Here is a 23,640-nt window from a genome sequence, read left to right as displayed (position 1 = left end):
AGCTTCTGTAAAGCAAATGACACTGTCATTAAGACAAAAAGGCAACTCACTGACTGGGAGAAGATCTTCATCAACCCTGCAACTGACAAAGGTCTGATCTCCAAAATATATAAATAACTCAAGAAACTGGACTGTAAAAGGCTAATCAACCCAATTATAAAATGGGGCACTGAGCTGAACAGAGAATTCTCAACAGAAGAAGTTCAAATGGCCAAAAGACACTTAAGGTCATGCTCAACTTCCTTAGCGATTAGGGAAATGCAAATCAAGACAACTTTAAGATAGCATCTTACACCTGTCAGAATGGCTAAAATAAAAAACACCAATGATAGCCTTTGCTGGAGGGGTTCCAGTTCTTAAAGCAAACTGACTCTCATTCCCCAGAAGAGATCAACTGTCAACAGCTCCTCAGAAGCCCCGCCCCCAGGAGGGGCGTTTGCGGGGGGTGGGGTGGGGTGGGGTGTGTGGAGCAGCTGTTTACTCAAGGTCCAAGGGCAGCGCATGCGCGGGTGGGCGGGGCTGTATGCAGGGGGAGTCAAGGAGACCCCAGTTAAGCTTCTGGGCTCCCTCAACACCGCTGAGCCTCGACCTCTTCCCAGCCGCCACCAAGGAGAGGCCACCTATCGTTGGTCACCGACAAGGCGCGGAGCTGCTCGGACTTGGCTGCCGGTGAGCCTGGGGAGCCGACCGGTGAGGGGTCAGCTTAGTTGAGGGAAGTCTGGGCATCTGAGGAGCGGTCGCGCGCATTGGCCTCTCTGCCTCGGTTGCCCGCGGCCACGCTCGAGATGCAGGACCCGGGTCAGGCGAGAGCAACGCGAATGGTGGACCCTTCTCCCAGGCATCCGTGGCCCGGGGTGAGTGGCGCGGCCCCCGATCCCAGCCTCCACCGATCCCAGCCTCCATGGGTCCGCGTTCTCCTGCTCGTACTTTCCTCTGAGGGACAGGTTCTCGGCGTGGACATCGCAGGAAAGAGCTCCGTGGTACAGTGGGTCAGTCAGGTAAGCACTGCGTGCCCTGGCAGTCTTAGGGCATTTTCCCACGCTTTCTCTGGGGGAGGGGGTGTGACCGGTGCTCATAAAACTGCATTCAGATCCTCAGCTGGGGCCCTAGTGCATACCCAGCTAGTCGCTGCTTTTGGTAAATAGAACTCGCGGGGTGCATGAAACGATGTAGAAAACCCTGTTTCTTCTAGTTGAGAAACTGCCTCTGAAAGATTGGGTCACATTAAGTTTCTAGACCCTACTGTGAATTCAGGAATTTACATGAAAATTGGATTTTAGTGTTTGGTCTTTGCTTTTCTACTCCATAATGAAGCTCTTTTGAGAGTTCATTGCCAAAGTGATGTATCATTTATTTATTTATTTATTTATTTATTTATTTATTTATTTATTTATTTATTTATTTATTTATTTATTTATTTTTGCTTACTACCGACACTCCCTTATCATCCCCATTTATTTCCAGAAGTCTCTCATTCATGTTTTTAAACCATTCCATTTTCCGGGTCTGGAGAAGTGAAAGGTCATTGTCTGTAGAGGCGTTCCCATGAGCTGAGATGACTCTGAGATAAACTGGTGTTGTTTTGTACACCTTCATTTCTTGGGGATTTACAGACTGCATTAAACACGTGTCTTATTAAGTTTTGGGTGCATTCATTCCCCTGCATTTCGTTGACTGGAGTTATGCTGTGATGACGATTCTGTTTTAATTCCCGAAGTGGATCTAGCTTAAATATCCTATCATTCATATTGAAACACAATGGTCATGTCATTTCATGTTAATTTCAGTTGCATCTCTTTGGCATCTGTTAAAGTTTTCTTTGAAAAATACTGCAAATGATATTTTGATTTCTTTTCTTTTCTTTTTTTTATTTTTCCATTCAAAAATTTCCACCTCCTCCCCTCCTCCTATTCCCCTCCCGCTCTCCCACTCACTTTCCTCCCTCCCCCTCCAGTCTTAAGAGAGGGCAGGGTACCCTGCCCTGTGGGAAGTGCAAGACCCTCCTCCCTCCATCCAGGCCTAGGAAGGTGTGCATCCAAATAGACTAGGGTCCCAAAAAGCCAGTACATGCAGTAGAAACAAATTTCCATTATCAATGGCTTCTCACTTCGCCCCCATTGTGAGCCACATTCAGAGAGTCTGGTTTGATCACATGCTCTTTCAGTCCCAGTCCAGCTGGATTTGGTGAGCTCCCATTAGATCAGACACACTGTCTCAGTGGGTGGACCAACCCCTTCCAGTCCTGACTTCCTTGCTCATCTTCTCCCACCTTCTGCTCATCAACTGGACCTTGGGAGCTGATGTGGGTCTCTGTCTCTATCTCCATCCATCGCCAGATAAAGGTTCTATGGTGATATTCGAGATATTCATCAGTGTGACTATGGGACAAGGCCAGTTCAGGCACCCTCTCCTCTGATGCCCAAGGACCTAGCTGGGGACATCCCTGTGGATACCTGGAATCCCCTCTAGAGCCAAGTCTCTTGCCAACCCTAAAATGGCTCCCTTAATGAAGATATCTTCTTCCCTGCTCCTATATCTGCCCTTCCTCCATCTCAACCCTCCCACTCCCCCAAGCTCTTCCTAATCCTTCCCTTCTCCCTTCTTTCTCTCCCTTTCCCCTTCCCCCCACCCTACCCCCATGCTCACAACTTTTTGTCTGCTTCCAATATCCAGGAGAATAAATATATGTTTTTCTTTGGGTTCACCTTCTTATTTAGCTTCTCTAGGATCACAAAATATAGGCTAAATGTCCTTTGTTTATGGCTAGAATCCACTTATGAGTGACTACATACCATATTCATCTTTTTGGGTCTGGGTTATCTCACTCAGTAAAATGTTTTCTATTTCCATCCATTAAAATTCAAGATGTTATTGTTTTTTACTGCTGAGTAGAGCTCTAAAGTATATATGTGCCACACCTTCTTTATCCATTCTGCTATTGAGGGGCAACTAGGTTGTTTCCAGGTTCTGGCTATTACAAATAATGCTGCTATGAACATAGTTGAACAAATGCTTTTGTAGTAAGAGGGCATCTCTTGGGTATATTCCCAAGAGTGGGATTGCTGGATCCTGAGGTTGACTCCCAGTTTCCTGAGAAACAGCCACACTGATTTCTAAAGGGTTTGCACAAGTTTGCATTCCCACCAGCAATGGATGAGTGTTCCCCTTACTCCACATCCTCTCCAGCATAGGCTATCATTGGTGTTTTTGATTTTAGCCATTCTGACAGGTGTAAGATGGTATCTCAAAGTTGTTTTGATTTGCATTTCCCTGACCACTAAGGAGGTTGAGCATGACCTTAGGTGTCTTTTGGCCATGTGAACTTCTGTTGAGAATTATCTGTTCAGTTCAGTGCCCCATTTTAAATTGGGTTGATTAGCATTTTATGGTCTAGTTTCTTGAGTTCTTTATATATTTTGGAGATCAGACCTTTGTCTGATGCGGGATTGCTGAAGATCTTGTCCAATTCAGTAGGTTGCCTTTTTGTCTTAATGACAGTGTCCTTTGCATTACAGAAGCTTCTCAGTTTCATGAGGTCCCATTTATTCATTGTTGCTCTTATTGTCTGTGCTGCTGGGGTTATATGTAGGAATTGGTCTCCTGTGCCCATGTGTTGCAGATTACTTCCCACTTTCTCTTCTAGCAGGTTCAGCATGGTCAGATTTATATTGATGTCTTTAATCCATTTGGACTTTAGTTTTGTACATGGTGATAGATATGGATCTATTTTCATTCTTCTACAGGTTGACATCCAGTTATGCCAGCACCATTTGTTAAAGATGCTTTCTTTCTTCCACTGTATAATTTTAGCTTCATTGTGGAAAATCAGGTGTTCATAGGTTTGTGGGTTAATATCCGGGTCTTCGATTTGATTCCATTGGTCAAGATCTTTGTTTTTGTGCCAATACCAAGCTGTTTTCATTACTGTAGCTCTGTAATAGAGTTTGAAGTCAGGGATGGTAATGCCTCCAGAAGTACTTTTATTGTATAGGATTGTTTTGGCTATCCTGGGTTTTTTGTTTTTCCATATAAAGTTGTTTATTATTCTCTCAAGGTCTGTGAAGAATTTTGTTGGGATTTTGATGGGGATTGCATTGAATTTATAGATTGCTTTTGGTAGAATTGCCATTTTTACTATGTTGATCCTACCAATCTAAAAGCATGGGAGATCCTTCCATTTTCTGGTATCCTCTTCCATTTCTTTCTTCAAAGATTTAAAGTTCTTGTCAAATAGATCTTTCACTTCCTTGGTTAGAGTTACTCCAAGATATTTTATGCTATTTGTGGCTATTGTGAAAGGTGATGTTTCTCTGATTTCCCTCTCTGCTTCTTTGTTCTTTGTGTATAGGAGGGCAACTGATTTTTTGGAGCTGATCTTGTATCCTGCCACATTATTAAAGGTGTTTATCAGCTGTAAGAGTTCTTTGGTGGAGTTTTTTGGGTCGCTTATGTATACTATCATATCATCTGCAAATAACGAAAGTTTAACTTCTTCCTTTCCATTACGAATCCTCTTGATCCCCTTATGTTGTCTTATTGCTATTGCTAGAACTTCAAGCACTATATTGAAGAGGTATGGAGAGAGTGGACAGCCTCTCCGTGTTCCTGATTTTAGTAGGATGGCTTTGAGTTTCTCTCCGTTTAATTTAATGTTAGCTGTCGGCTTGCTGTAAATAGCTTTTATTATATTTAGGTATGATCCTTGTATCCCTAATCTCTCCAAGATCTTTATTATAAAGGGGTGTTGAATTTTGTTGAATGCTTTTTCAGCATTAATGAAATGGTCATATGGTTTTTTCTTTCAGTTTATTTATATGATGGATTACATTGATAGATTTTCATATGTTGAACCAGCCCTGCATCTCTGGGATGAAGCCTACTTTATCATAATGGATAATTTTTTTTGATGTGGTCTGGATTTGGTTTGCCAGTATTTTATTGAGAATTTTTGCATTGATGTTCATGAGTGAGATTGACCTGTAATTCTCTTTCTTGGTTGAGTCTTTGTGAGGTTTTGGTATCAGAGTAACTGTAGCTTCATAAAAGGAATTTGGCAATGACTCTTCTGTTTCTATATTGTGAAATACATTAAGGAGTATAGGTATTAGCTCTTAATTGGAAGTTCTGGTAGAATTCTGCATTGAAACCATCTGGTCCTAGGGTTTTTTTGGAAGGGAGGTTTTTGATAACAGCTTCCAATTCTTTGCGACTGACAGGTCTATTTAGATTGTTCACCTGGTCTTGGTTTAACTTTGGTATATGGTACTTATCTAAAAAAATGTCCATTCTTTTGCGTTTTCCAGTTTTGTGGCATACAGTCTTTTGTAGTAAGATCTAATGATTCTCTGAATTTCCTCTGTGTCTGTGGTTATGTCCCCCTTTTCATTTCTGATCTTATTTATTTGCGTGTTCTCTCTCTGTCGTTTGATTAGTTTGGATAGGGGTTTGTTGATCTTGTTGATTTTCTCCAAGAACCAACTTTTTGTTTAATTGATTCTTTGGGTTGTTTTCTGTGTTTCTATTTTGTTGATTTCAGCCCTCAGTTTGATTATTTCCAGTCTTCTACTCCTCCTAGGTGAGTCTGCTTCTTTTTTTTTCTAGAGCTTTCAGGTGGGCTGTTAAGTCTCCAATGTGTGCTTTCTCCGTTTTCTTTAAGTGGGCACTTAGTGCTGTGAACTTTTCTTTTAGGACTGCTTTCATAGTGTCCCATAAGTTTGAGTATGTTGTCTCTTTATTTTCATTAAATTCAAGGAAGACTTTAATTTCTTTCTTGACCCAGGTGTGGTTCAGTGGTTGACTGTTCAGTTTCCATGAGTTTGTCGGCTTTCTGGGGGTAGCATTGTTGTTGCATTCTAACTTTAATCTGTGGTGATCTGATACGACACAGGTGGTCACTGATTTTTTTTGAATCTGTGGAGGTTTCCTTTGTTACCGAGTATGTGGTCAATTTTCGAGAAGGTTCCATGAGCTGCAGAGAAGAAGGTATATTCTTTCCTATTTGGGTGGAATGTTCTATAGATGTCTGTTAAGTCCATTTGCTTCATTACCTATATTAATTCTCTTAATTATTTGTTAGGTTTCTGTCTGATTGACCTGTCCATTGCTGAGAGAGGTGTGTTGAAGTCTCCTACTATTAGTGTGTGTGGTTTGATGTCTGCCGTGAGTTCTAGTAATATTTCTTTTACATAAGTGGGTGCTTTTATATTAGGAGCATAGAAATTCAGGATTGAGACTTCACACTGATGAATTGTTCCTGTTATGAGTATAAAGTGTCCTTCTCCATCTCTTCTGATTGATATGTTTGAAGTCAGTTTTGTTAGACATTAGTATGGCCACACCTGCTTGTTTTTTTAGGTCCATTTGTTTGAAAAACCTTGTCCCAACCCTTTACTCTGAGTAGATGCCTGTCTTTGTGGTTGAGATGTGTTTCTTGTAAACAGTAGAATGTTGGATCCTGTTTTCGTATCCAGTCTCTTAGCCTGTGCCTTTTTATAGGTGAATATCAAGTGATATTAATGACCAGTGGTTGTTGACTCGGTTATTGTTATTGTTTTTGGTAGTAGAGTTTGTGTGTTTCCCTTCTTCGAGTTGTGCTGGTGAAGGGTCTCTAGATGTCTGAGTTATTGCGGGCAGTTCTGGCAATGTTGGATTCCTTGGGTTGTGATTTTCCTTCTATTACTTTCTGTAAGGCTGGATTTGTGGCTACGTATTGTTTCAATTTGTTCTTATCCTGGAATACTTTGTTTTCTCCATTGATAGTGAATGATAGCTTGGCTGGGTATAGTAGTTTGGGCTTGCATCCATGGTCTCTTAGTTTCTGCAGTACCTCTATCCAGGACCTTCTGGCTTTCATGGTTTCCATAGAGAAGTCTGGTGTAAGTCTGATAGGTTTACAAGTTACTTGACCTTTTTCCTTTGCAGCTCTTAATATTCTTCCTTTAATCTGTATATTTTGTGTTTTGATTATTATATGGCGTGGGCATATTTTTTTAATCCAGTCTATTTGGTGTTCTGTATGCTTCTTGAATATACATAGGAATATCTTTCTTTATGTTGGGAAAGTTTTCTTCCATAATTTTGTTAAATATATTTTCTGGGCCTTTGAGCTGTAATTCTTCTCCTTCTATCCCTATTATTCTTAAGTTTGGTCTTTTTATTGTGTCCCATATTTCCTGAATGTTTTGTGATGAGAACTTGTTGGCTTTGCTGTTTTCTTTGATCAGTGCGTTTATTTTCTCCATGGTGTCTTCAGAATCTGAGATTCTTTCTTCTAACTCTTGTATTTTATTGGTTATGCTTGTTTCTGTAGTGTCTGCTCGTTGACCTAGATTTTCCATATCCAGCCGGCCCTCGGTTTGTGTTTTCTTCCTTGCTTCCATTTCAGTTTTCAATTCTTGAACTGTTTCCATTACCTGTTTGATCGTTTTTTTCTTGGTTTCCCAGGGTATCATTTACGTATTTACTCATTTCTTTAAACTTTTTGTTATAATTCTCATCCATTTCTATAAGGGCATTTTTTACATGCTGTTTAAGGGACTCTATTGATGTCATAAAGTCAATTTTTTCCACTTTTCTGGATTATGGTGTTCAAGTCCTTCTGTTGTAAAATCATTGGGTTTTGGTGTTTTCACGTTGTTTCAGATTGATGGAGGAATTCTTGCCTTGGCGCCTGCCCATCTCCTCCTACAAATGCTATCCAATGGATCTTCTGAAACAGGATCAGGTTCCCTTGCTGGCCATGGACCTTGCTGACAAAAGGCCTACCTTTCTGCAGGCAGGCTACCAAAGCAAAGGAACTCCTACCGCCCTTTGCCCCCAGCACCTGTCCCAGTGCCCAAACAGGCTGAGCTGGCTGATCCCGCAGCCCCGCGGAAGGGAGGAAGAAGTGCATCTCCAAGACCTTTATCATAAAGGGGTGTTGAATTTTGTTAAATGCTTTTTCAGCATCTAATGAAATGATCATATGTTTTTATCCTTCAGTTTATTTATATGATGGATTACATTGATAGATTTTCATATGTTGAACCAGCCCTGCATCTCTGGGATGAAGCCTACTTGATCATAATGGATAATTTTTTTTGATGTGGTTTGGATTTGGTTTGCCAGTATTTTATTGAGAATTTTTTCATCGATGTTCATGAGTGAGATTGGTCTCTAATTCTCTTTCTTGGTTGAGTCTTTGTGGGGTTTTGATATCAGGGTAACTGTAGCTTCATAAAAGGAGTTTGGCAATGACCCTTCTGTTTCTATTTTGTGAAACACATTAAGGAGTATAGGTATTAGCTTTTCTTGGAAGTTCTGGTAGAATTCTACATTGAAACCACCTGGTCCTGGGCTTTTTTTGTTAGGGAGGTTTCTGATGACAGTTTCTAATTCCTCATGACTTACAGGTCTATTTAAACTGTTCACCTGGTCTTGATTTAATTTTGGTGTATGGTACTTATCACATTTTCCAATTTGTGGCTTACAGACTTTTGTGGTAAGATCTAATGATTGTCTGAATTTCCTCTGTGTTTGTGGTTATGTCTCCCTTTTCATTTCTGATCTTGTTAATTTGCATGTTTTCTCTCTGCCTTTTGATTAGTTTGGATAGGGGTTTGTTGATCTTGTTGATTTTCTCCAAGAACCAGCTTTTTTTTTCATTGATTCTTTGGATTGTATTCTGTGTTTCTATTTTTTTGATTTCAGCCCTCAGTTTGATTATTTCCAGTCTTCTACTCCTCCTGTGTGAATCTGCCTCTTTTTTCTAGAGCTTTCAGGTGTGCTGTTAAGTTTCTAATGTGTGCTTTCTCCATTTTCTTTATGTGGGCACTTAGTGCTATGAATTTTCCTCTTAGCGCTGCTTTCATAGTGTCCCATAGGTTTGGATATGATGTGTCTTTATTTTCATTGAATTCAAGGAAGACCTTAATTTCTTTCTTTATGCTTTCCTTGACCCAGAAGTGGTTCAGTAGTTGACTGTTCAGTTTCTATTAGTTTGTAGGATTTCTGGGGGTAGAATTGTTGTTTAATTCTAACTTTATCCCATGGTGATCCGATAGTACACAGGTTGTTACTACAATTTCTTTGTATCTATGGATGTTTGCTTTGTTACCAATTATGTGATCAATTTTTGAGAAGGTTCCATGATATGCTGAGTAGAAGGTATGTTCTTTTCCGTTTGGATGTAATGTTTTATAGATGCCTGTTAAGTCCATTTGGTTCATTACATCTGTTAGTTCTTTTATTTCTCTGTTAAGTTTCTGTCTGGTTGACCTGTCCATTGGTGAGAGAGGAGTGTCAAAATCTCCTATAAGTAGAGTGTGGGGTTTGATGTATGCTTTGAATTCTAGTAATGTTTCTTTTACATATGTGGGTGCTTTTATAGTAGGGGCATAGATATTCAGGATTGAGACTTCCTTCTGATGAATTGTTCCTGTTATGAGTATAAAGTGTCCTTCTCCATCTCTTCCGATTGATTTTAGTTTGAAATCAATTTTGTTAGATATTAGTATAGCCACACCCGCTTGTTTCTTTGGTCCATTTGATTGGAAAACCTTTTCCCAACCCTTTACTCTGAGGTAGTGTCTGTCTTTGAGGTTGAGGTGTGTTTCTTGTAAACAGCAGAATGTTGGATCCTGTTTTCGTGTCCATTTTCTTAACCTCTGCCTTTTTATAGGTGAATTGAGTCCATTGATATTAAGTGATATTAATGTCCAGTGGATGCTAACTCTGGTTTTTTTCTTGGTGGTAGTGTTTGTGTGTTTCCCTTCTTTAAGTTGTGCTGGTGGAGGGTTGTTAGATGCTTCTGTTATTATGGGTGTTGTTGGCTTCCTTGGTTTGTGGTTTTCCTTCTAGTATTTTCTGTAAGGCTGGGTTTGTGGCTAAGTATTGTTTAAATCTGTTTTTGTCTTGGAACTGTTCCTGGGCCAAGAACCTCACAGACAATAGGGCAGGCTTGGGGGAGGCAGGGTCTTGTGGATCAAAGAAGCCCCTGCAGCAGGAGCTGGAGGGGCCCTGTGCTCCCTGCCCTGACCATCTGCCCCAGGATGACACACACTCACCAGTCTGGATTGATTTCCTCAGCACAGGAACAGGGACACCTGGTAGTCCGAGGACCCCACAGATAAAAAGGTGAACTTCCTTGTTTTGATTTTTTATAGCCAATAGTTACATGAGTTTGTCATAGGCATTGTACTATGCTAGCAGAAGTGAGTATTGCTCAGTAGATATGATGGACAAACCCACTTTCATTCGACCTCTATGTGGATCTAAGGAAAGGCAAGAGCACTGTCCTTAAATTACAAAGATGACTCTTCCTACCAATACATCTCCATAAGATGAAAGCCTGTTAGGGAGAATGGTAAGTTCTTTTTATTAGAAAGGATTGGGAAGTGAGGCCTTAAAGGTAGGGTTGGTTTCTGGTTTATTTTTTGAGGAAGGGTCTAATGTCTCCCAAGGTGTCCTCACACTGGCTTTGTAGGTTCACCTTGAGCTTAGGTCATCCTGCTTACACTTCACAATGCTGAGATTATAAGTGCAGCCACCAGGACCAGTGAGGGCAGCACTAGTCATTGAACACAGGACTTGCTACATGCTGGGCAGGCACTCTGCCAACTGAGATATATTTACAGTTGTTGTCTTTATTTTCCCACTATCCTTCTTTTTCCTCCATTAGTCAGACCCTCGCTGTAACTTACAGAGCCCTGTAACTAATCCTGCTTTGGTGTCTTTCGTGCATTGTGGAGAGCATCACACTCAGCCTGAGGCCTTTCATCATGGTGGATCCACTATTTCAGCTTTCCTGTGCCAATGGATCATCACACTTTTGCCAGTAGCCTGATGAGTGCATTCTCTAAGTGCACCTGGGACAGTTTTCTAAATCTAAGCCTGTGGCTTCTATGACTGTACTCTTATACCAAATCCTACACTGTAGCCAGCCCTACAGGTTCTTCTCTATGTTGTCAAACACTTGTACGTCAGGAACATGATGTTTTCTCATCTACATTTATCCTAATATGACTTGTCAGGAATATTTAATTACTCATATTGATGAATAGAGTGATTTTACGGAAGGAAAAGAAGTTTCTGGGCACTATTTGAAAAGCATAGCTTATTTCTCAAAATGGAAAGTACTATGGGCCTAAGGGAACTCTAGCTTTAGAATGAAGAGGTGCTGAAGATCTTCTCCTGTGTTCTAAGAGAGGCTCCTGGAAAGGGAACCTGGGCTTCTGGTCATTTCAGGAAAGCTAATTTGCATGGTGGCAAAGGCTGTTCCCCATGACATCAGCAGTCTCTTCTCTGCACAATTTATTGTATCCTGGAAAGCTCCTGGAATCCCATGATGCCACCAGTGATGTTGCAATACCAGTTGCCTTTAGGCCATTCCTTCAGTGCCTGTAGGGTACACCATTAGAGATGTTGTCAAGACTGAGGAGTCTACTTTGGAGAGAGAATGGTGATCATCATCCAGGAAGCAGAGAGATGTAGAAGAGTAAAACAAGATCAAATAAATGGCTCTGGATAGAAACAGTGAGTCCTGGGCAGGAAATGTTGAGCTTCCTGGAGGAGGTGGGCCCTCCAGTAATGGGGCAGAGGAGCTAGAGACTCTGAGATGCAAATGGGATCTCTTGTTTATCATAATTCCTAAAATTCAAGGATTCCAGAACATTAGTTTATCAGTTCCCTAATCTAGGAGCTGGCCATGCCAAAACTGTTATGTGGGAGTATCTAGCTTCTACATTTACTGGGGTTTGGGGACAGAAGGAGAACAAACAGCAGAAGGCAGGGAGGCACTAATGTGTCCCCACCTTATGACATGCCTTACTGCACCTCACACTCAGCAGTTTCTTTTAGGTTCAGTGGCTCTCTGACACTAGTTACAGGGAGAGAAAAGTGCTTCTGGCTAAGACATTGTGTCCTCAGACTGTACAGCAGAATTCCTCTGACCACCTCTCCCTGACAGTGGCCCACTTAGGGTTCTGATCAGCAGCTGAGGGGGGCAGCCAGTTCTCTAGGGTAGCCAAACAACTCTCAGAGGCATGGTACTAGGGCAGAGATCAACTCTTTGATGCCAGCTCCCATTTCTGGACTGTCATGGAGTGACTTAGTGAGTCTGCTGATCATGTTCTGCCCCTGCGTGACTTTTTAATTCACAACCCTTCCAGGCAGGAGATCTGGGGTCCTCACAGCACCTGAGTGCTTGTGCACGCTGTCATTTTTCTCCTGGCTTCTGAAACCACAGGCTGGATTCAGGGCCCTGGGCCATGTTGCATCCTGTGCTTCTGTGAATAAACCTGAAGATGTGGCCTCTGTTTTCAGCTGAAACATGTGTAGGGAGGCAGAGAAAACCCCTGGCTTCTTATGTAGCCACATCTCTACATAGTGATGGGAAAGATTACGTCCACAGAGGGTGCAACTCAACCAGGCCAAAAAATTTGGTTTGTTACTTGGTTCCAAACTCGGTCTTTCTGTTTGGGGCTCAGGGTGGTCTGTCTGTCCTCTGTGCCTTGTCCTGTGCAGTTTCACTTGTGTTCTGTCTACCCACAGATGCTGCTATGGAGCCAAAATCCCACCCAATGCTCCTCACCAAGAAGCAGATGAAGCAGGAAGTGGAGAGGCTGACCACGGAACTGCAGCTGATCACGAGCCAAAGAAATGAGCGGCAAGATCACCTGACCTTCATCAGTGAAGATACCATGGAGAATAGGTATTCATTGTTTCAGTCTTCATGGGACCTCAGCAATGTCACCCTCACCGTTTTCCTTTAAGGTTTTGGGTTCTCAGGTACCGGACCTCCAGTGTGACCCGTGTCTTAAATTCTTCTCAGGAGAGGCAGACCCGAAGCTTGGGGGGAGGGAGATGGTGACTCTAGCTGTTCTTCTTTCTCCAAATGAAAACCAGACCCTGTGGTCTGAGTCACACGACTAAGGGATTGAGATAGTCATGTGCACTTTCCCAATCCCTGAGTGCATTTGGGAATGACCTGACAGGTGGTGGCTTGGGTGGATACTAGCTGCTGTGAGTTTGTGTGAGTCTTTGAACTTGTCTGAAAGCTGATTGTGTACTGGAAGCTCCTGGTAGAGGCTGGAGAGACCTGTTCCCACTTTGTCCATCTGTGTGCATGACTAGAAGTCCTGGGACTCATCACAGTTTCTCTCTAGCTTTGTGCCTCATACTCTTAGACAATAATGCTCTATGAATCTCTTTAGCATGCAAACATGGTTCCCTCCCCCGTTTCTCTCTCTCTCTCTCTCTCTCTCTCTCTCTCTCTCTCTCTCTCTCTCTCTCTCTCTCTCTCTCTCTTCCTCTCTCCCCCTATCTGCTTCCTCTCCCTAATGTGTTTGGGTTTTCATTTTTGTTTGTGTGTGTGTGTGTGTGTGTGCGTGCACACACAGACATGCATTTCAGGTTTGTGTGTCCATAGAGACTCTGAGATCCAGGGGTCTATAAGGGACATGAGGATTTGCCTGTACCAATTTCCAGGTGGTGCTAGGGGTCAGAAAACCCCACTTTAAGCAGCACAATTCTTGTTCTACACACTCACCTTTATGACCCCTAGAAATCCCTTGTGGGAGTTTATATCACTCTCCTGTGTAATAGTCACAGGGGACCCTGAATCGCTGTTCTGAAGTGGGAGAAATGTCATTGTAATATTGGTGTGGCAAGACGTGTAGCATAAGCCCTGGTAACATGGAGAGCTACACTGAGTCTCTAAGCATACTCAGTGAACACAAGCAACCATGGCATCCTCCATCTGTGAAGCCAGCTGATCTAGTGCCAAGATAACAAGTTTAAAAGCACCAGGAGGTCCCTGGACATAGGATGCAGAATGTGGCATTCACTGGACTGTGGTAGACCAGGATACAACGTGAGTTCCCATGATCCTTGAGGCCTCCGTTCACAAGGTTTTTTCCTCCTGTTTCTAGGCCCTACCACAAGCCAAATCCTTTCTATGAAAAGCTGAAGTTGGAGCATGCACAGGTCATGTCAGAACTAAGGACCTTGGAAGCTGATTACACTGAGACCTCAGAGAAGTTCAGTGAGCTGACCAAGGAGACAGTTTTCTTTCAGTAAGTGCCCATCTTGACATGGACTCCAAAAGTTGTGAAATGGCCATCTCTGCCTTCATTTCTCTCTGGATGGAGCATCCCCAACTCTGGTTCTAGCCTTTCTGCTTCTTAGCAAGCAGCCTTAGCATGCATCTCTTGGACTTTTGTTCCTTGGACCTAGTATTCCTACATGTGAAAGAGATTGTTAGCTGGAGGCAGGGGTTCCTGGAGGCAGGGGTGGCAGGAGGATGCTGGCAGGATCTTACTATGCAGAGCATCTCCAGCAGTCTGCACAGCTGGCTCCTAGTGGAGCGGACTCAACTGGAGAAGTTGTGCATGCTGAGGGAGGAGAAAAAGAAACTGCTGGATGTCTGGGTGACTGGCTCCTACTGAAGCACCACTTGGAGGACTTGAATGTGATCTGTAAGGACCGAGAGGAAGAGACTAGTGGCCTCAAGACCCAGCAACAAGAGGTAAGGGCAGACAAATAAGTCAGGGTAAAGTTGGGCACCTTTTTCCCATTTGAGTGCCTCTCTGCCCATCTACCCACCTGTGCTTTCACCCATCACCTTACTTATCCATGTTCCCGTCCAGCCCCCCACCTCATGCTACCTGAGGTGTTTATTTCAGTGTTCATGCACAAATACTTCTGGGACGTTAGCCTCTCGTGAGAAACTGAATTATTGGCAAGCCTGAGTCTCTGTTTGAAGTTGCAGTCTAGAGAAGGAGAAGGGTCAATAACATATCATACACCTACATGTCATTATGATAGGTAGCATTCTGTGCACAGAGCTTTGAGTAAGTGAGTTCCTGGTCCTGGGGCTCATTCACTCAGCGGGGCTCTTGTGAGATCACTCGTGTGAAGCAGTTTGCAAGGAGGAGACCCCCATGCACGTGCCAAATGAGTGCTTCTCACAGTCGTGGATGTGGTTGACATGTGGCCCTCTCCTTTTTTCCCCGCATCCCAATATTTTCTCTTCCCATTGCCCAGGTCTTGGTTTACAGTAATAGAAGTCGAGTAGCAGTTTGTCAGCCTCTTTTCTGTGAGTGGTGCTGGACAGTTCCCCCATCCAGCTGTATATAGTCTGGGGTTGTTGGATTATCTGCTGTGGGCTTTTGACAAGCTGGTGGTGGATGGGGTGAGACTTGGGCCTTCAGGAGGAGAATTTTCTAACTAGCTCAACACAGTCTGGTCAACAGTATTTCTCCCCAGGGAATTATGTGTGAGTTGTGAGACTCTTCTGAAAGGTCTGGTGTGGTTAGTCTGAAAACTGATGTGTGTTGATAGAGGCTGCTTGTTCATTTCCAAACTGCCCTGACTCAAAATAACCACACAGAAACTATATTATCTGCAATACTGTTTGGCCAGTAGCTTATGTATATTTCTGGATAACTTTTTTATCTTAAATTATCCCATTTCTATTAATCTGTGTATCACCACATGGCTGTGGCTTACTGGCAAGGTGCCAGTGCATCTGTCTTCTGTGGGTTATCTATCTATCTATCTATCTATCTATCTATCTATCTATCTATCTATCTATCTAATCTATCATCTTTCTCTCTGTCTGTCATCTGGGCTTTACTCTGTTAAGCCATTGAGCGAAAACAGCTTCTTTATTAACCAATGGCAATAAAACAGATTAACAGAATACAGAGGGGAATCCCACATTACCTTCCCATTTCTTTCTAATTAAAAAGTAAGGTTTTAACTTTAACATAGCAAGATTGCATATAACAAAACAGTTATCAAGCAAGAACTATAGTTACAATATTTGTATCTACTTTATCTTTTATAGTAACTAAGTAACATTATAATTGTAGGTACCTGTTCTTCAACTCCTTCAAAGACATCAACTACTCAGAAGGATATATTACATAAGTAAACAGGAAGTGCATTGTAAGCAGCTTCTAAAATTCCAGAATTGACAGACATCTCACTGCCTGGACAGTCAAATTTCTTCTATAACTTTGAGGCTTCCCATTTTCAGCCCATAGGCACATAGTATCCGGCAGACTTTTCCATGAAGCAAAAAATTTCAAAGACAGTTCCATGTATATTGGTAGTTTGTCAGTCACATTCTTCTGTATCCTGCAGAATGTCTGGCAGACTTGTTCATGACACAGGAACCCTGAAAGACTGTCTCACCTTCTTCAGACATCTTCAGTAGTCATTTTTTCTATGAGTTCTGCAAGTCCAGTCAGGCAGTTCAGGCAAGAACAGTTTCTTATCCTCATGATTAACAAACTCCATGAGGAGACTCCTTGATGTCCATCATCCTCTTAAAGTAGACTGGTGCTGCCAGGAGTAGATGTGTCATGAAAAGTTTTAAGTTTTTAAAACATTGTAAATGCCATATTCTGTTAATCTTTGAAAGGTTTGAAGATTATCTAACTGAAATATATCTCTATATATCTAGAAAACTTAACTAACATGATGACAATCTTGATCATTGTAGATGACTATTATTAGCCTATATTTCTTAATTATATACTACATTTTTAAATGAGCTTCACAAATACAACACTTTAATCAAGAGAATTAATGTACAAATAACAAAACTGACCTAAAATTTGTATCATTGAACAAAGATCTATACCAATGCAAAGTACCCATCTCTATAGCAAATGCCCCTTTAAATATAAATACATTTATAAACAATATTTAGGGAATTAGGATGTAGTTCTTTCCACAACTTCCTGCTTTTTGTTGGGTGAAGTAATTTTGGGGGGTGTTCACAGTAACTTTTGGGGGGATCTTGGACCATCAAACAACATTAGTCTGGAAGGAACCCACAAGTTCTCATCCTTTGTGGAAACAAAAGAATCTCTTTTCCAAGACAACAAATCTTTAGACCCAAATTTTGAAGTCAAGATAACTTTAAAATATATATGTTGGTTTAACTTAGCAGTCTATACAATGAAATATCTCTGTGTAGTTAGCTCATTCACAATAAAAAATTCAGAGAAAATACAATAAGATACATAATCAAGAATCTCTTTGTATATTTTATCTTTATGTGGCTTATTTTTCTTTACTCCTATTATCCATAACTCTGAATTTTATGATGTGGGAGTGTCATATATCAATCTGTTGATTTCATTGGTTAAGCAATAAAGAAACTGCTTGGCCCTGATAGGTTAAAACATAGGTGGGAGGAGTAAACAGAACAGAATGCTGGGAGGAAGAGGAAGTGAGCCCAGAGACGCTATGCTTCCCCTCTCTGGGCCAGACGCCATGAAGCAAGCTGCCAGGTCAGACATGCTGAATCTTTCCCGGTAAGACTGATGTTACACAGATTATTAGAGATGGGTTGATCGGGATATGAGAATTAGCCTGTAAGGGCTAGAATTAATGGGTCAAGCAGTGTTTAAATGAATACAGTTTGTGTGTTGTTATTTCGGGGCATAAGCAAGCCAGGTGGCCGGGGTGCTGGGGACGCAGCCCCGCCGCTCTTATTACAACAATTTTATCTCCTCAAAGACAGTTTGTAACAATTCATTTCCTTTTATAACTGAATATATTCTTTTTCTTCTCCCTCCCAAGGCTATATATATATTTATCCAACACTGTGATCCATTTAGAGTTCATTTTCATCTGAATTTGTCTTTATTGTATATCTGTACTCCTTTTCTGACCAGGACTGCTTCTTAAAATGCAAAGTGGTGTGGCTAGGCCTAAGGCTGCTTTGCCTTTTGGCTCCACCTAATCCAAATGGCAGAGGTCTGTTCACTGAATCTGGGACTATTGGGAGGGAGCCACACTCAGTGCCTCAACTCTGGTAACCAGTTGCCCCGTGTTGCCACCAAATAACTTGCAGCACACTACACAAAAACCCTATTCAAGTGCTTGGCCTCCTGAAAGGGCCAGAGTTCATGCTGACAGCACACACCAGGAAGCCTCCATTTTGAAACCACACTTTTTTTGCTACCGCCAAATCAAAAAAACTTCTTTTATTCTTTTTCTTTTTTTTGTTTTTAATATTTTTTTTTATTGAGAAAAGGAAAAAAAAAGTTTCCGCCTCCTCCCAGCCTCCCATTTCCCTCCCCCTCCTCCCACCCTTCTCCCCCTCCTCCGACCCTTCTCCCCCTCCCCCTACTCCTCTTCCCCTCCCTCTCCAGTCCAAAGAGCAGTCAGGGTTCCCTGCCCTGTGGTAAGTCCAAGGTCCTCCCCCCTCTGTCCATATCTAGGAAGGTGAACATCCAAACTGGCTAGGCTCCCACAAAGCCAAAACATGAAGTAGAATCAAAACCCCGTGCCATTGTCCTTGGCTTCTCATCAGCCCTCATTGTTCGCCATGTTCAGAGAGTCCGGTTTTATCCCATGCTTTTTCAGTCCCAGTCCAGCTGGCCTTGGTGAGCTCCCAATAGATCAGCTCCATTGTCTCAGTGGGTGGGTGCACCCCTCATGGTCCCGACTTCTTTGCTCATGTTCTCCCTCCTTCTGCTTCTCATTGGGACCTTGGGAGCTCAGTCCAGTGCTCCAGTGTGGGTCTCTGTCTCTATCTCCATCCATTACCAGATGAAGGTTCTAAAGGAAGGTTGGATAGGGGAGCACAGAAGCACAATTCTTAGTTAAGGGAGCCACCTTAGGGTTGGCAAGAGACTTGAACCTAGAGTGGCTCCCAGGAGCCCAAGGCGATGTCCCCAGTTAGTTCCTTGGGCAGCTGAGGATAGGGAACCTGAAATGACCCTAGCCTATAGCAATACTGACGAATATCTTGCATATCACCAAAGAAAACTTCTTTTAAAGAAACCATGGTGCTCCTGCTCACCACCAACAAACAGAGCCCATCAAAAAAAATGCCAGCTACCAAGAAGCCATTCTTATCTCTTTTCCTTTGTGTCTAGAATTCATTTTCAAGCTTCTTGGGTTTTACAAGGATGTAATCAGCCCCACATTGGCACACCGGTCTGTTGTTGGAGGCTGCTTGTTCATTTTCAGACTGCCCAGACTTGAAATAATCACACAGAAACTACATTATTTGCAATGCTGTTTGGCCAATAGCTTAAGTGTATTTTTTGTTAAATCTTAAATTAACCCATTTCTATTAATCTCAGAATCACCATGGTGACGTGACTTACTAGCAAGATTCTGGTGTGTCTGTTTCCTGGGGACATCTCAATGTCTTTTTTTTTTTTTTGCTCCAACTACTCTTTGTATATAGCTCTTCAAGCCTGGCTTTACACTGTTAAGCTATTGACAGAAAACATCTTCTTTATTAATCAATGACAATAAAACATATTAACAGCATACAGAGGGGAATCCCATATTAGATGTCCTCTTCTGCCATGATATTTCTTTCTACTGGCTTCCTTTTTTCCTCATTTCCTTTCTTCATCTCTCTCTCTCTCTCTCTCTCTCTCTCTCTCTCTCTCTCTCTCTCTCTCTGTTTGTGTGTGTGGGTGGTGGTGATTGTAGTAGTAGTAGTATAAGTATTTAGGTGATCTTGTGTGTGATTGGCTAAAGGAGACTACTCTGTTTCTGATCAGTCTCTAAATTGAATCTGGGTTTCTAACTCTCCTGGGTGCTTTTACTGTTTTGTCTACCTAGCCGACCAGCAAGCTATTTGGATCCTTTGTATGTGCCTAGAGATGTATGATGGTCTGTGACCCTCCACTAACAACACAGTCTTCTAATGCACTGGAGCTCAAGAGATTGGAGGAAAGTCTTCAGTTCCTATGGAGGCAGAGGGAAATGCCCATTCAGGAAAAGGACTTGGCAGAAAAGCTACAGCATCACTTTGAATTCTCCCAGCTGAGGTAGGAACCCAGGGTTGGGGAGGAAATAGAGCCCAGTGGGTCCCTTTTACCTGGTATCTCTGTCTTTCATTGTCTTCTGCTCACATGTATGGTTTCCAACTAGAACCAGGGAAAAATACCTAAGAGAATTGTCCTGGTCCAATCAACAAGAAATTCTGTCCAGAAAACAGTACATTTGATACTCAGTGTGTCTCCGGAATTGAGTCTCCCTTCCTCCCTTCTGAACTCTCTATGTTCTGAGCAGAAGTTTCTTCAACTGGCAGTGATCTGCCTGCTTCAGCTCCCAGGTAATGGGATTGAAATGTGTGTACCACCACACCTGGTTGAAATAACACTTTTATATAGGAACATCCCTTGTGGAGAAGAGAATTCCACCTTTGAACTTTGTTTTCTGCAATATTACCCATTTCCTGTGCAAACTATTCTCTGAATAGAATAGGTTAAGAACTCTCCAGGATGACACAGGCAGATGCCTCAGCTGCAGATAAGATCAGAACCTTCTCAGAGTATGCTGTTACCAATTCCCAAAGAGAACCAGGACTCAGGTTCCCAGCTATAGCCCCAAGGAAATCACAAGTTTCTGCTTGGTCCCAGATCCTTGGCAGGGCCAGGGTACTCAGGCACACATCTCAGGAAATTCTGCTCTAGCATGAGAGGCTCTATCCTGCATGTTGTTCATGTTCAGTTGTTTCCTGGACATGAGAACTCAGCTAGCCTCATGACCTTGTTCAGCTTCCTACATGCAAGGCTTTATTATGACTATCAATAAAATGATGTAGTTGATCAGTAACTCATCATCAATAACAGTTGTATTGCTCATATACTCTTGGACATGGTATTAATATCCTGTTGCTATTTACAAAATGATTTTTCTGAACTTTAGGAGAATGTCCTATTCATTCAAGTAGAAAGACCATTAAACAGTGCTGTTTAAAATACGACATGTTTAGGACTGAAAAAATTCTAGGCCTAGCTACTATGTGATCCTTTTCCTTTGAGGATAAAAAAGAATGTTATCAGTCCAAAGATCAATGTTGATTTTCCAGGCCACGTAATGTAGTGGAAGATGGTAGCTAGACAGTTGAAATGCCATGTCTCCTCACCTGTGTTCTAATTGCTTTCATGTCCTGTAGTAAGTAGAGCACAGGCTGTGTCCCATCGCCTGGCTAGCTTAACCCCCAAAATAACCACACAGAAATTGTATTAATTAAATTACTGCCTGACCCATTATATCTAGCCTCTTATTTGCTAACTGTCACATCTTTATCTAACCCATTTCTATTAATCTGTGTTCACCACGAGGTCGTGGCTTACCTGGAAAGATTCAGCATGTCTGACTTTGATGCTCCATGGCAGCTCTCCCTCCCTGCCGTCTTTCTCCCAGCATTCAGTTCTGTTTTGCCTGCCTATCTAAGTGCTGCCCTATCAACAGGCCGAGGCAGTTTCTTTATTCAACCAGTGAAAGCAACACATAGACAGAAGAACCTCCTACACCATTTCCCCTTTCTCTGTTTAAACAAAAAAGAAAGGCTTTCTTTTTAACATAGTAAAATTACATATAACAGAACAGTTATCAAGCAAGAATCACAATAACAATATTTAGATCTACTTTATCTTTTATCACAACAAAGGAAAATGATAACTATAGCTATCTATCTATTCCTCAACTCCATCAAAGACTCCAGAAGGATATAATATTACCTAAGTAAACAATAAGTAAGCAACTTCCAAAACTCTGGAAATAACAGAGACATCTCGCTGCTTGGACTGTCACCCAAAGATTTTCTGTACCAAGGAACATCCATCTTCAGCCTTTAGGCCCATAGTATCCAGCAGACTTTTCCATGAAGCAGGAAATTTCAAAGACATTTCAGTCACTTTCTTTTGTATCCTGCAGGATGTCTTGTCGACTCTTTCATGAAGCAGGAACCTCGAAGGACCATCTCAACTTTAGGCAAGTTCAACAATCCTCTGTCTTTATTGGTTCTTCATGTCCAGTTTACACAGTGGTTTAGGCAAGAGCAGTTTCTTGCCCAAATCGCTAGCAAACTCCATAAGGAGCCTCTTTGATGCCCATCTTCCTCAGGAAGTAGCTTGGTGCTGCCAGGAGCAGATGTGTCTTATTGTCATGAAAAGCCATAAGTTATTAAAACATTTTAAATGCCATATTCTGTAGTCTTTGAAAGATATGAAGAATGCCTATCTAACTGAAATATATCTCTATATATCTAGAAAATCTAACTGACTACAAACTTGACTATTATTGATGAATATCAATTAACAACCTATATTTCCTAATTATACATTACATTTTTTAAGTGTATGGGTAATATTTATTTTTTTATTTTTCTTTTATTTTTTATTGAAAAAAAATTCCACCTCCTCCCAGCCTCCCATTTCCCTCCTCCTCCCACTTCTTCCCCCTCCCATTACTCCTCTCCCCCTCCCCCTCCAGTCCGAAGACCAGTCAGGGTTCACAGCCCTGTGGTAAGTCCAAGGTCCCCCCACTCCATCTAGGACTAGGAAAGTGAGCATCCAAACTGGCTAGGCTTCCACAAAGCCAGAACATTAAGTAGGATCAAAACCCAGTGCCATTGTCCTTGGCTTCTCATCAGCTCTCATTGTCCGCCATGTTCAGAGAGTCCAGTTTTATCCCATGCTTTTTCAGTCCCAGTCCAGCTGGCCTTGGTGAGCTCCCAATAGATCAGCTCCACTGTCTCAGTGGGTGAGTGTACCCCTCACAGTCCTAACTTCCTTGCTCATGTTCTCCCTCTTTCTGCTCCTCATTGGGACCTTGGGAGCTCAGTCCTGTGCTCCAATGTGGGTCTCTGTCTCTATCTCCATCCATCGCCAGATGAAGGTTCTATGGTGATATGCAAGATATTCATCTGTATGGCTATAGGATAGGGCCATTTCAGGTTCCCTATCCTCAGTTGCCCAAGGAACTAACTGGGGACATCGCCCTGGGCACCTGGGAGCCCCTCTAGGTTCAAGTCTCTTGCCAACCCTAAGATGGCTCCCTTAATTAAGATATGTGCTTCCCTGCTCCCCTATCCACCCTTCCTTTATACAAACCAGCCCATCCCAAGTTCCTCCCATCCTCCCCTTCTCACTTTTCTCTCCCCATCTCCCCTTACTCCCATCCCACCCCACCCCCAAGATCCCAATTTTTTGCCAGGCAACGTTGTCTACTTCCCATACCAGGAGAATAAGTATATTTTTTCTTTGGGTTCAACTTCTTATCTAGCTTCTTTAGGATCACAAAATTATAGACTCAATGTCCTTCATTTATGGTTAGAAACCAATTATGAGTGAGTACATCCCATGTTCATCTTTTTGGGTCTGGTTCACCTCACTCAGGATAGTGTTTTTTATTTCCATCCATTTGCATGCAAAATTCAAGATGTCATTGTTTTTTACCGCAGCGTAGTACTCTAATGTGTAGATATTCCACACTTTCTTCATCCATTCTTCCATTGAAGGGCATCTAGGTTGTTTCCAGGTTCTGGCTATTACAAATAATGCTGCTATTAACATAGTTGAACAAATGCTTTTGTAATATGATAGGGCATCTCTTGGGTATATTCCCAAGAGTGGTATTGCTAGGTCCTGGGGTAGGTTGATCCTGAATTTACTGAGAAAACACTACACTGATTTCCAAAGTGGTTGCTCAAATTTGCATTCCCACCAGCAATGGATGAGGGTACCCCTTCCTCCACAACCTCTCCAGCAAAGGCTATCATTGGTGTTTTTGATTTTAGCCATTCTGACAGGTGTAAGATGATATCTCAAAGTTGTTTTGATTTGCATTTCCCTGACCACTAAGGAGGATGAGCATGATCTTAAGTCT

At 42.1% G+C, this 23,640-nt stretch overlaps 2 protein-coding genes across 3 annotated transcripts in view; both read left to right on the top strand.

Moving 5' to 3' along the window:
• Nucleotides 1–859: 859 nt before the first annotated feature.
• On the top strand, nucleotides 860–14,091 carry LOC142841669 (disks large homolog 5-like). Of its 2 annotated transcripts, none has more exons than XM_075958574.1 (3): nucleotides 860–998; nucleotides 12,529–12,688; nucleotides 13,908–14,091. In XM_075958574.1, the coding sequence occupies exons 2-3, from the start codon at nucleotides 12,537–12,539 to the stop codon at nucleotides 14,053–14,055; spliced, it is 300 nt and encodes a 99-aa protein (XP_075814689.1). In that variant the 5' UTR covers nucleotides 860–998; nucleotides 12,529–12,536; the 3' UTR covers nucleotides 14,056–14,091. The 2 variants fall into 2 exon arrangements, with proteins under 2 accessions (XP_075814689.1, XP_075814683.1); XM_075958568.1 differs by lacking the exon at nucleotides 860–998 and adding an exon at nucleotides 10,998–11,511.
• Nucleotides 14,092–19,588: 5,497 nt separating this feature from the next.
• The window catches only part of LOC142859270 (uncharacterized), a 77,647-nt gene continuing 73,595 nt past the window's right edge, over nucleotides 19,589–23,640 (top strand). The window contains exon 1 of the mRNA XM_075989571.1: nucleotides 19,589–19,790. Coding sequence (XP_075845686.1) covers nucleotides 19,627–19,790 — 164 coding nt within the window. The 5' untranslated portion in view covers nucleotides 19,589–19,626. The remainder of the gene's footprint in view (nucleotides 19,791–23,640) is intronic.

This window comes from Microtus pennsylvanicus, chromosome 1, assembly GCF_037038515.1.
Source record: "Microtus pennsylvanicus isolate mMicPen1 chromosome 1, mMicPen1.hap1, whole genome shotgun sequence".
Classification (NCBI taxonomy): domain Eukaryota; kingdom Metazoa; phylum Chordata; class Mammalia; order Rodentia; family Cricetidae; genus Microtus; species Microtus pennsylvanicus.
The sequence above is the reverse complement of the archived record's forward strand: the minus strand, read 5'-3'. Positions and strand labels throughout refer to the sequence as shown.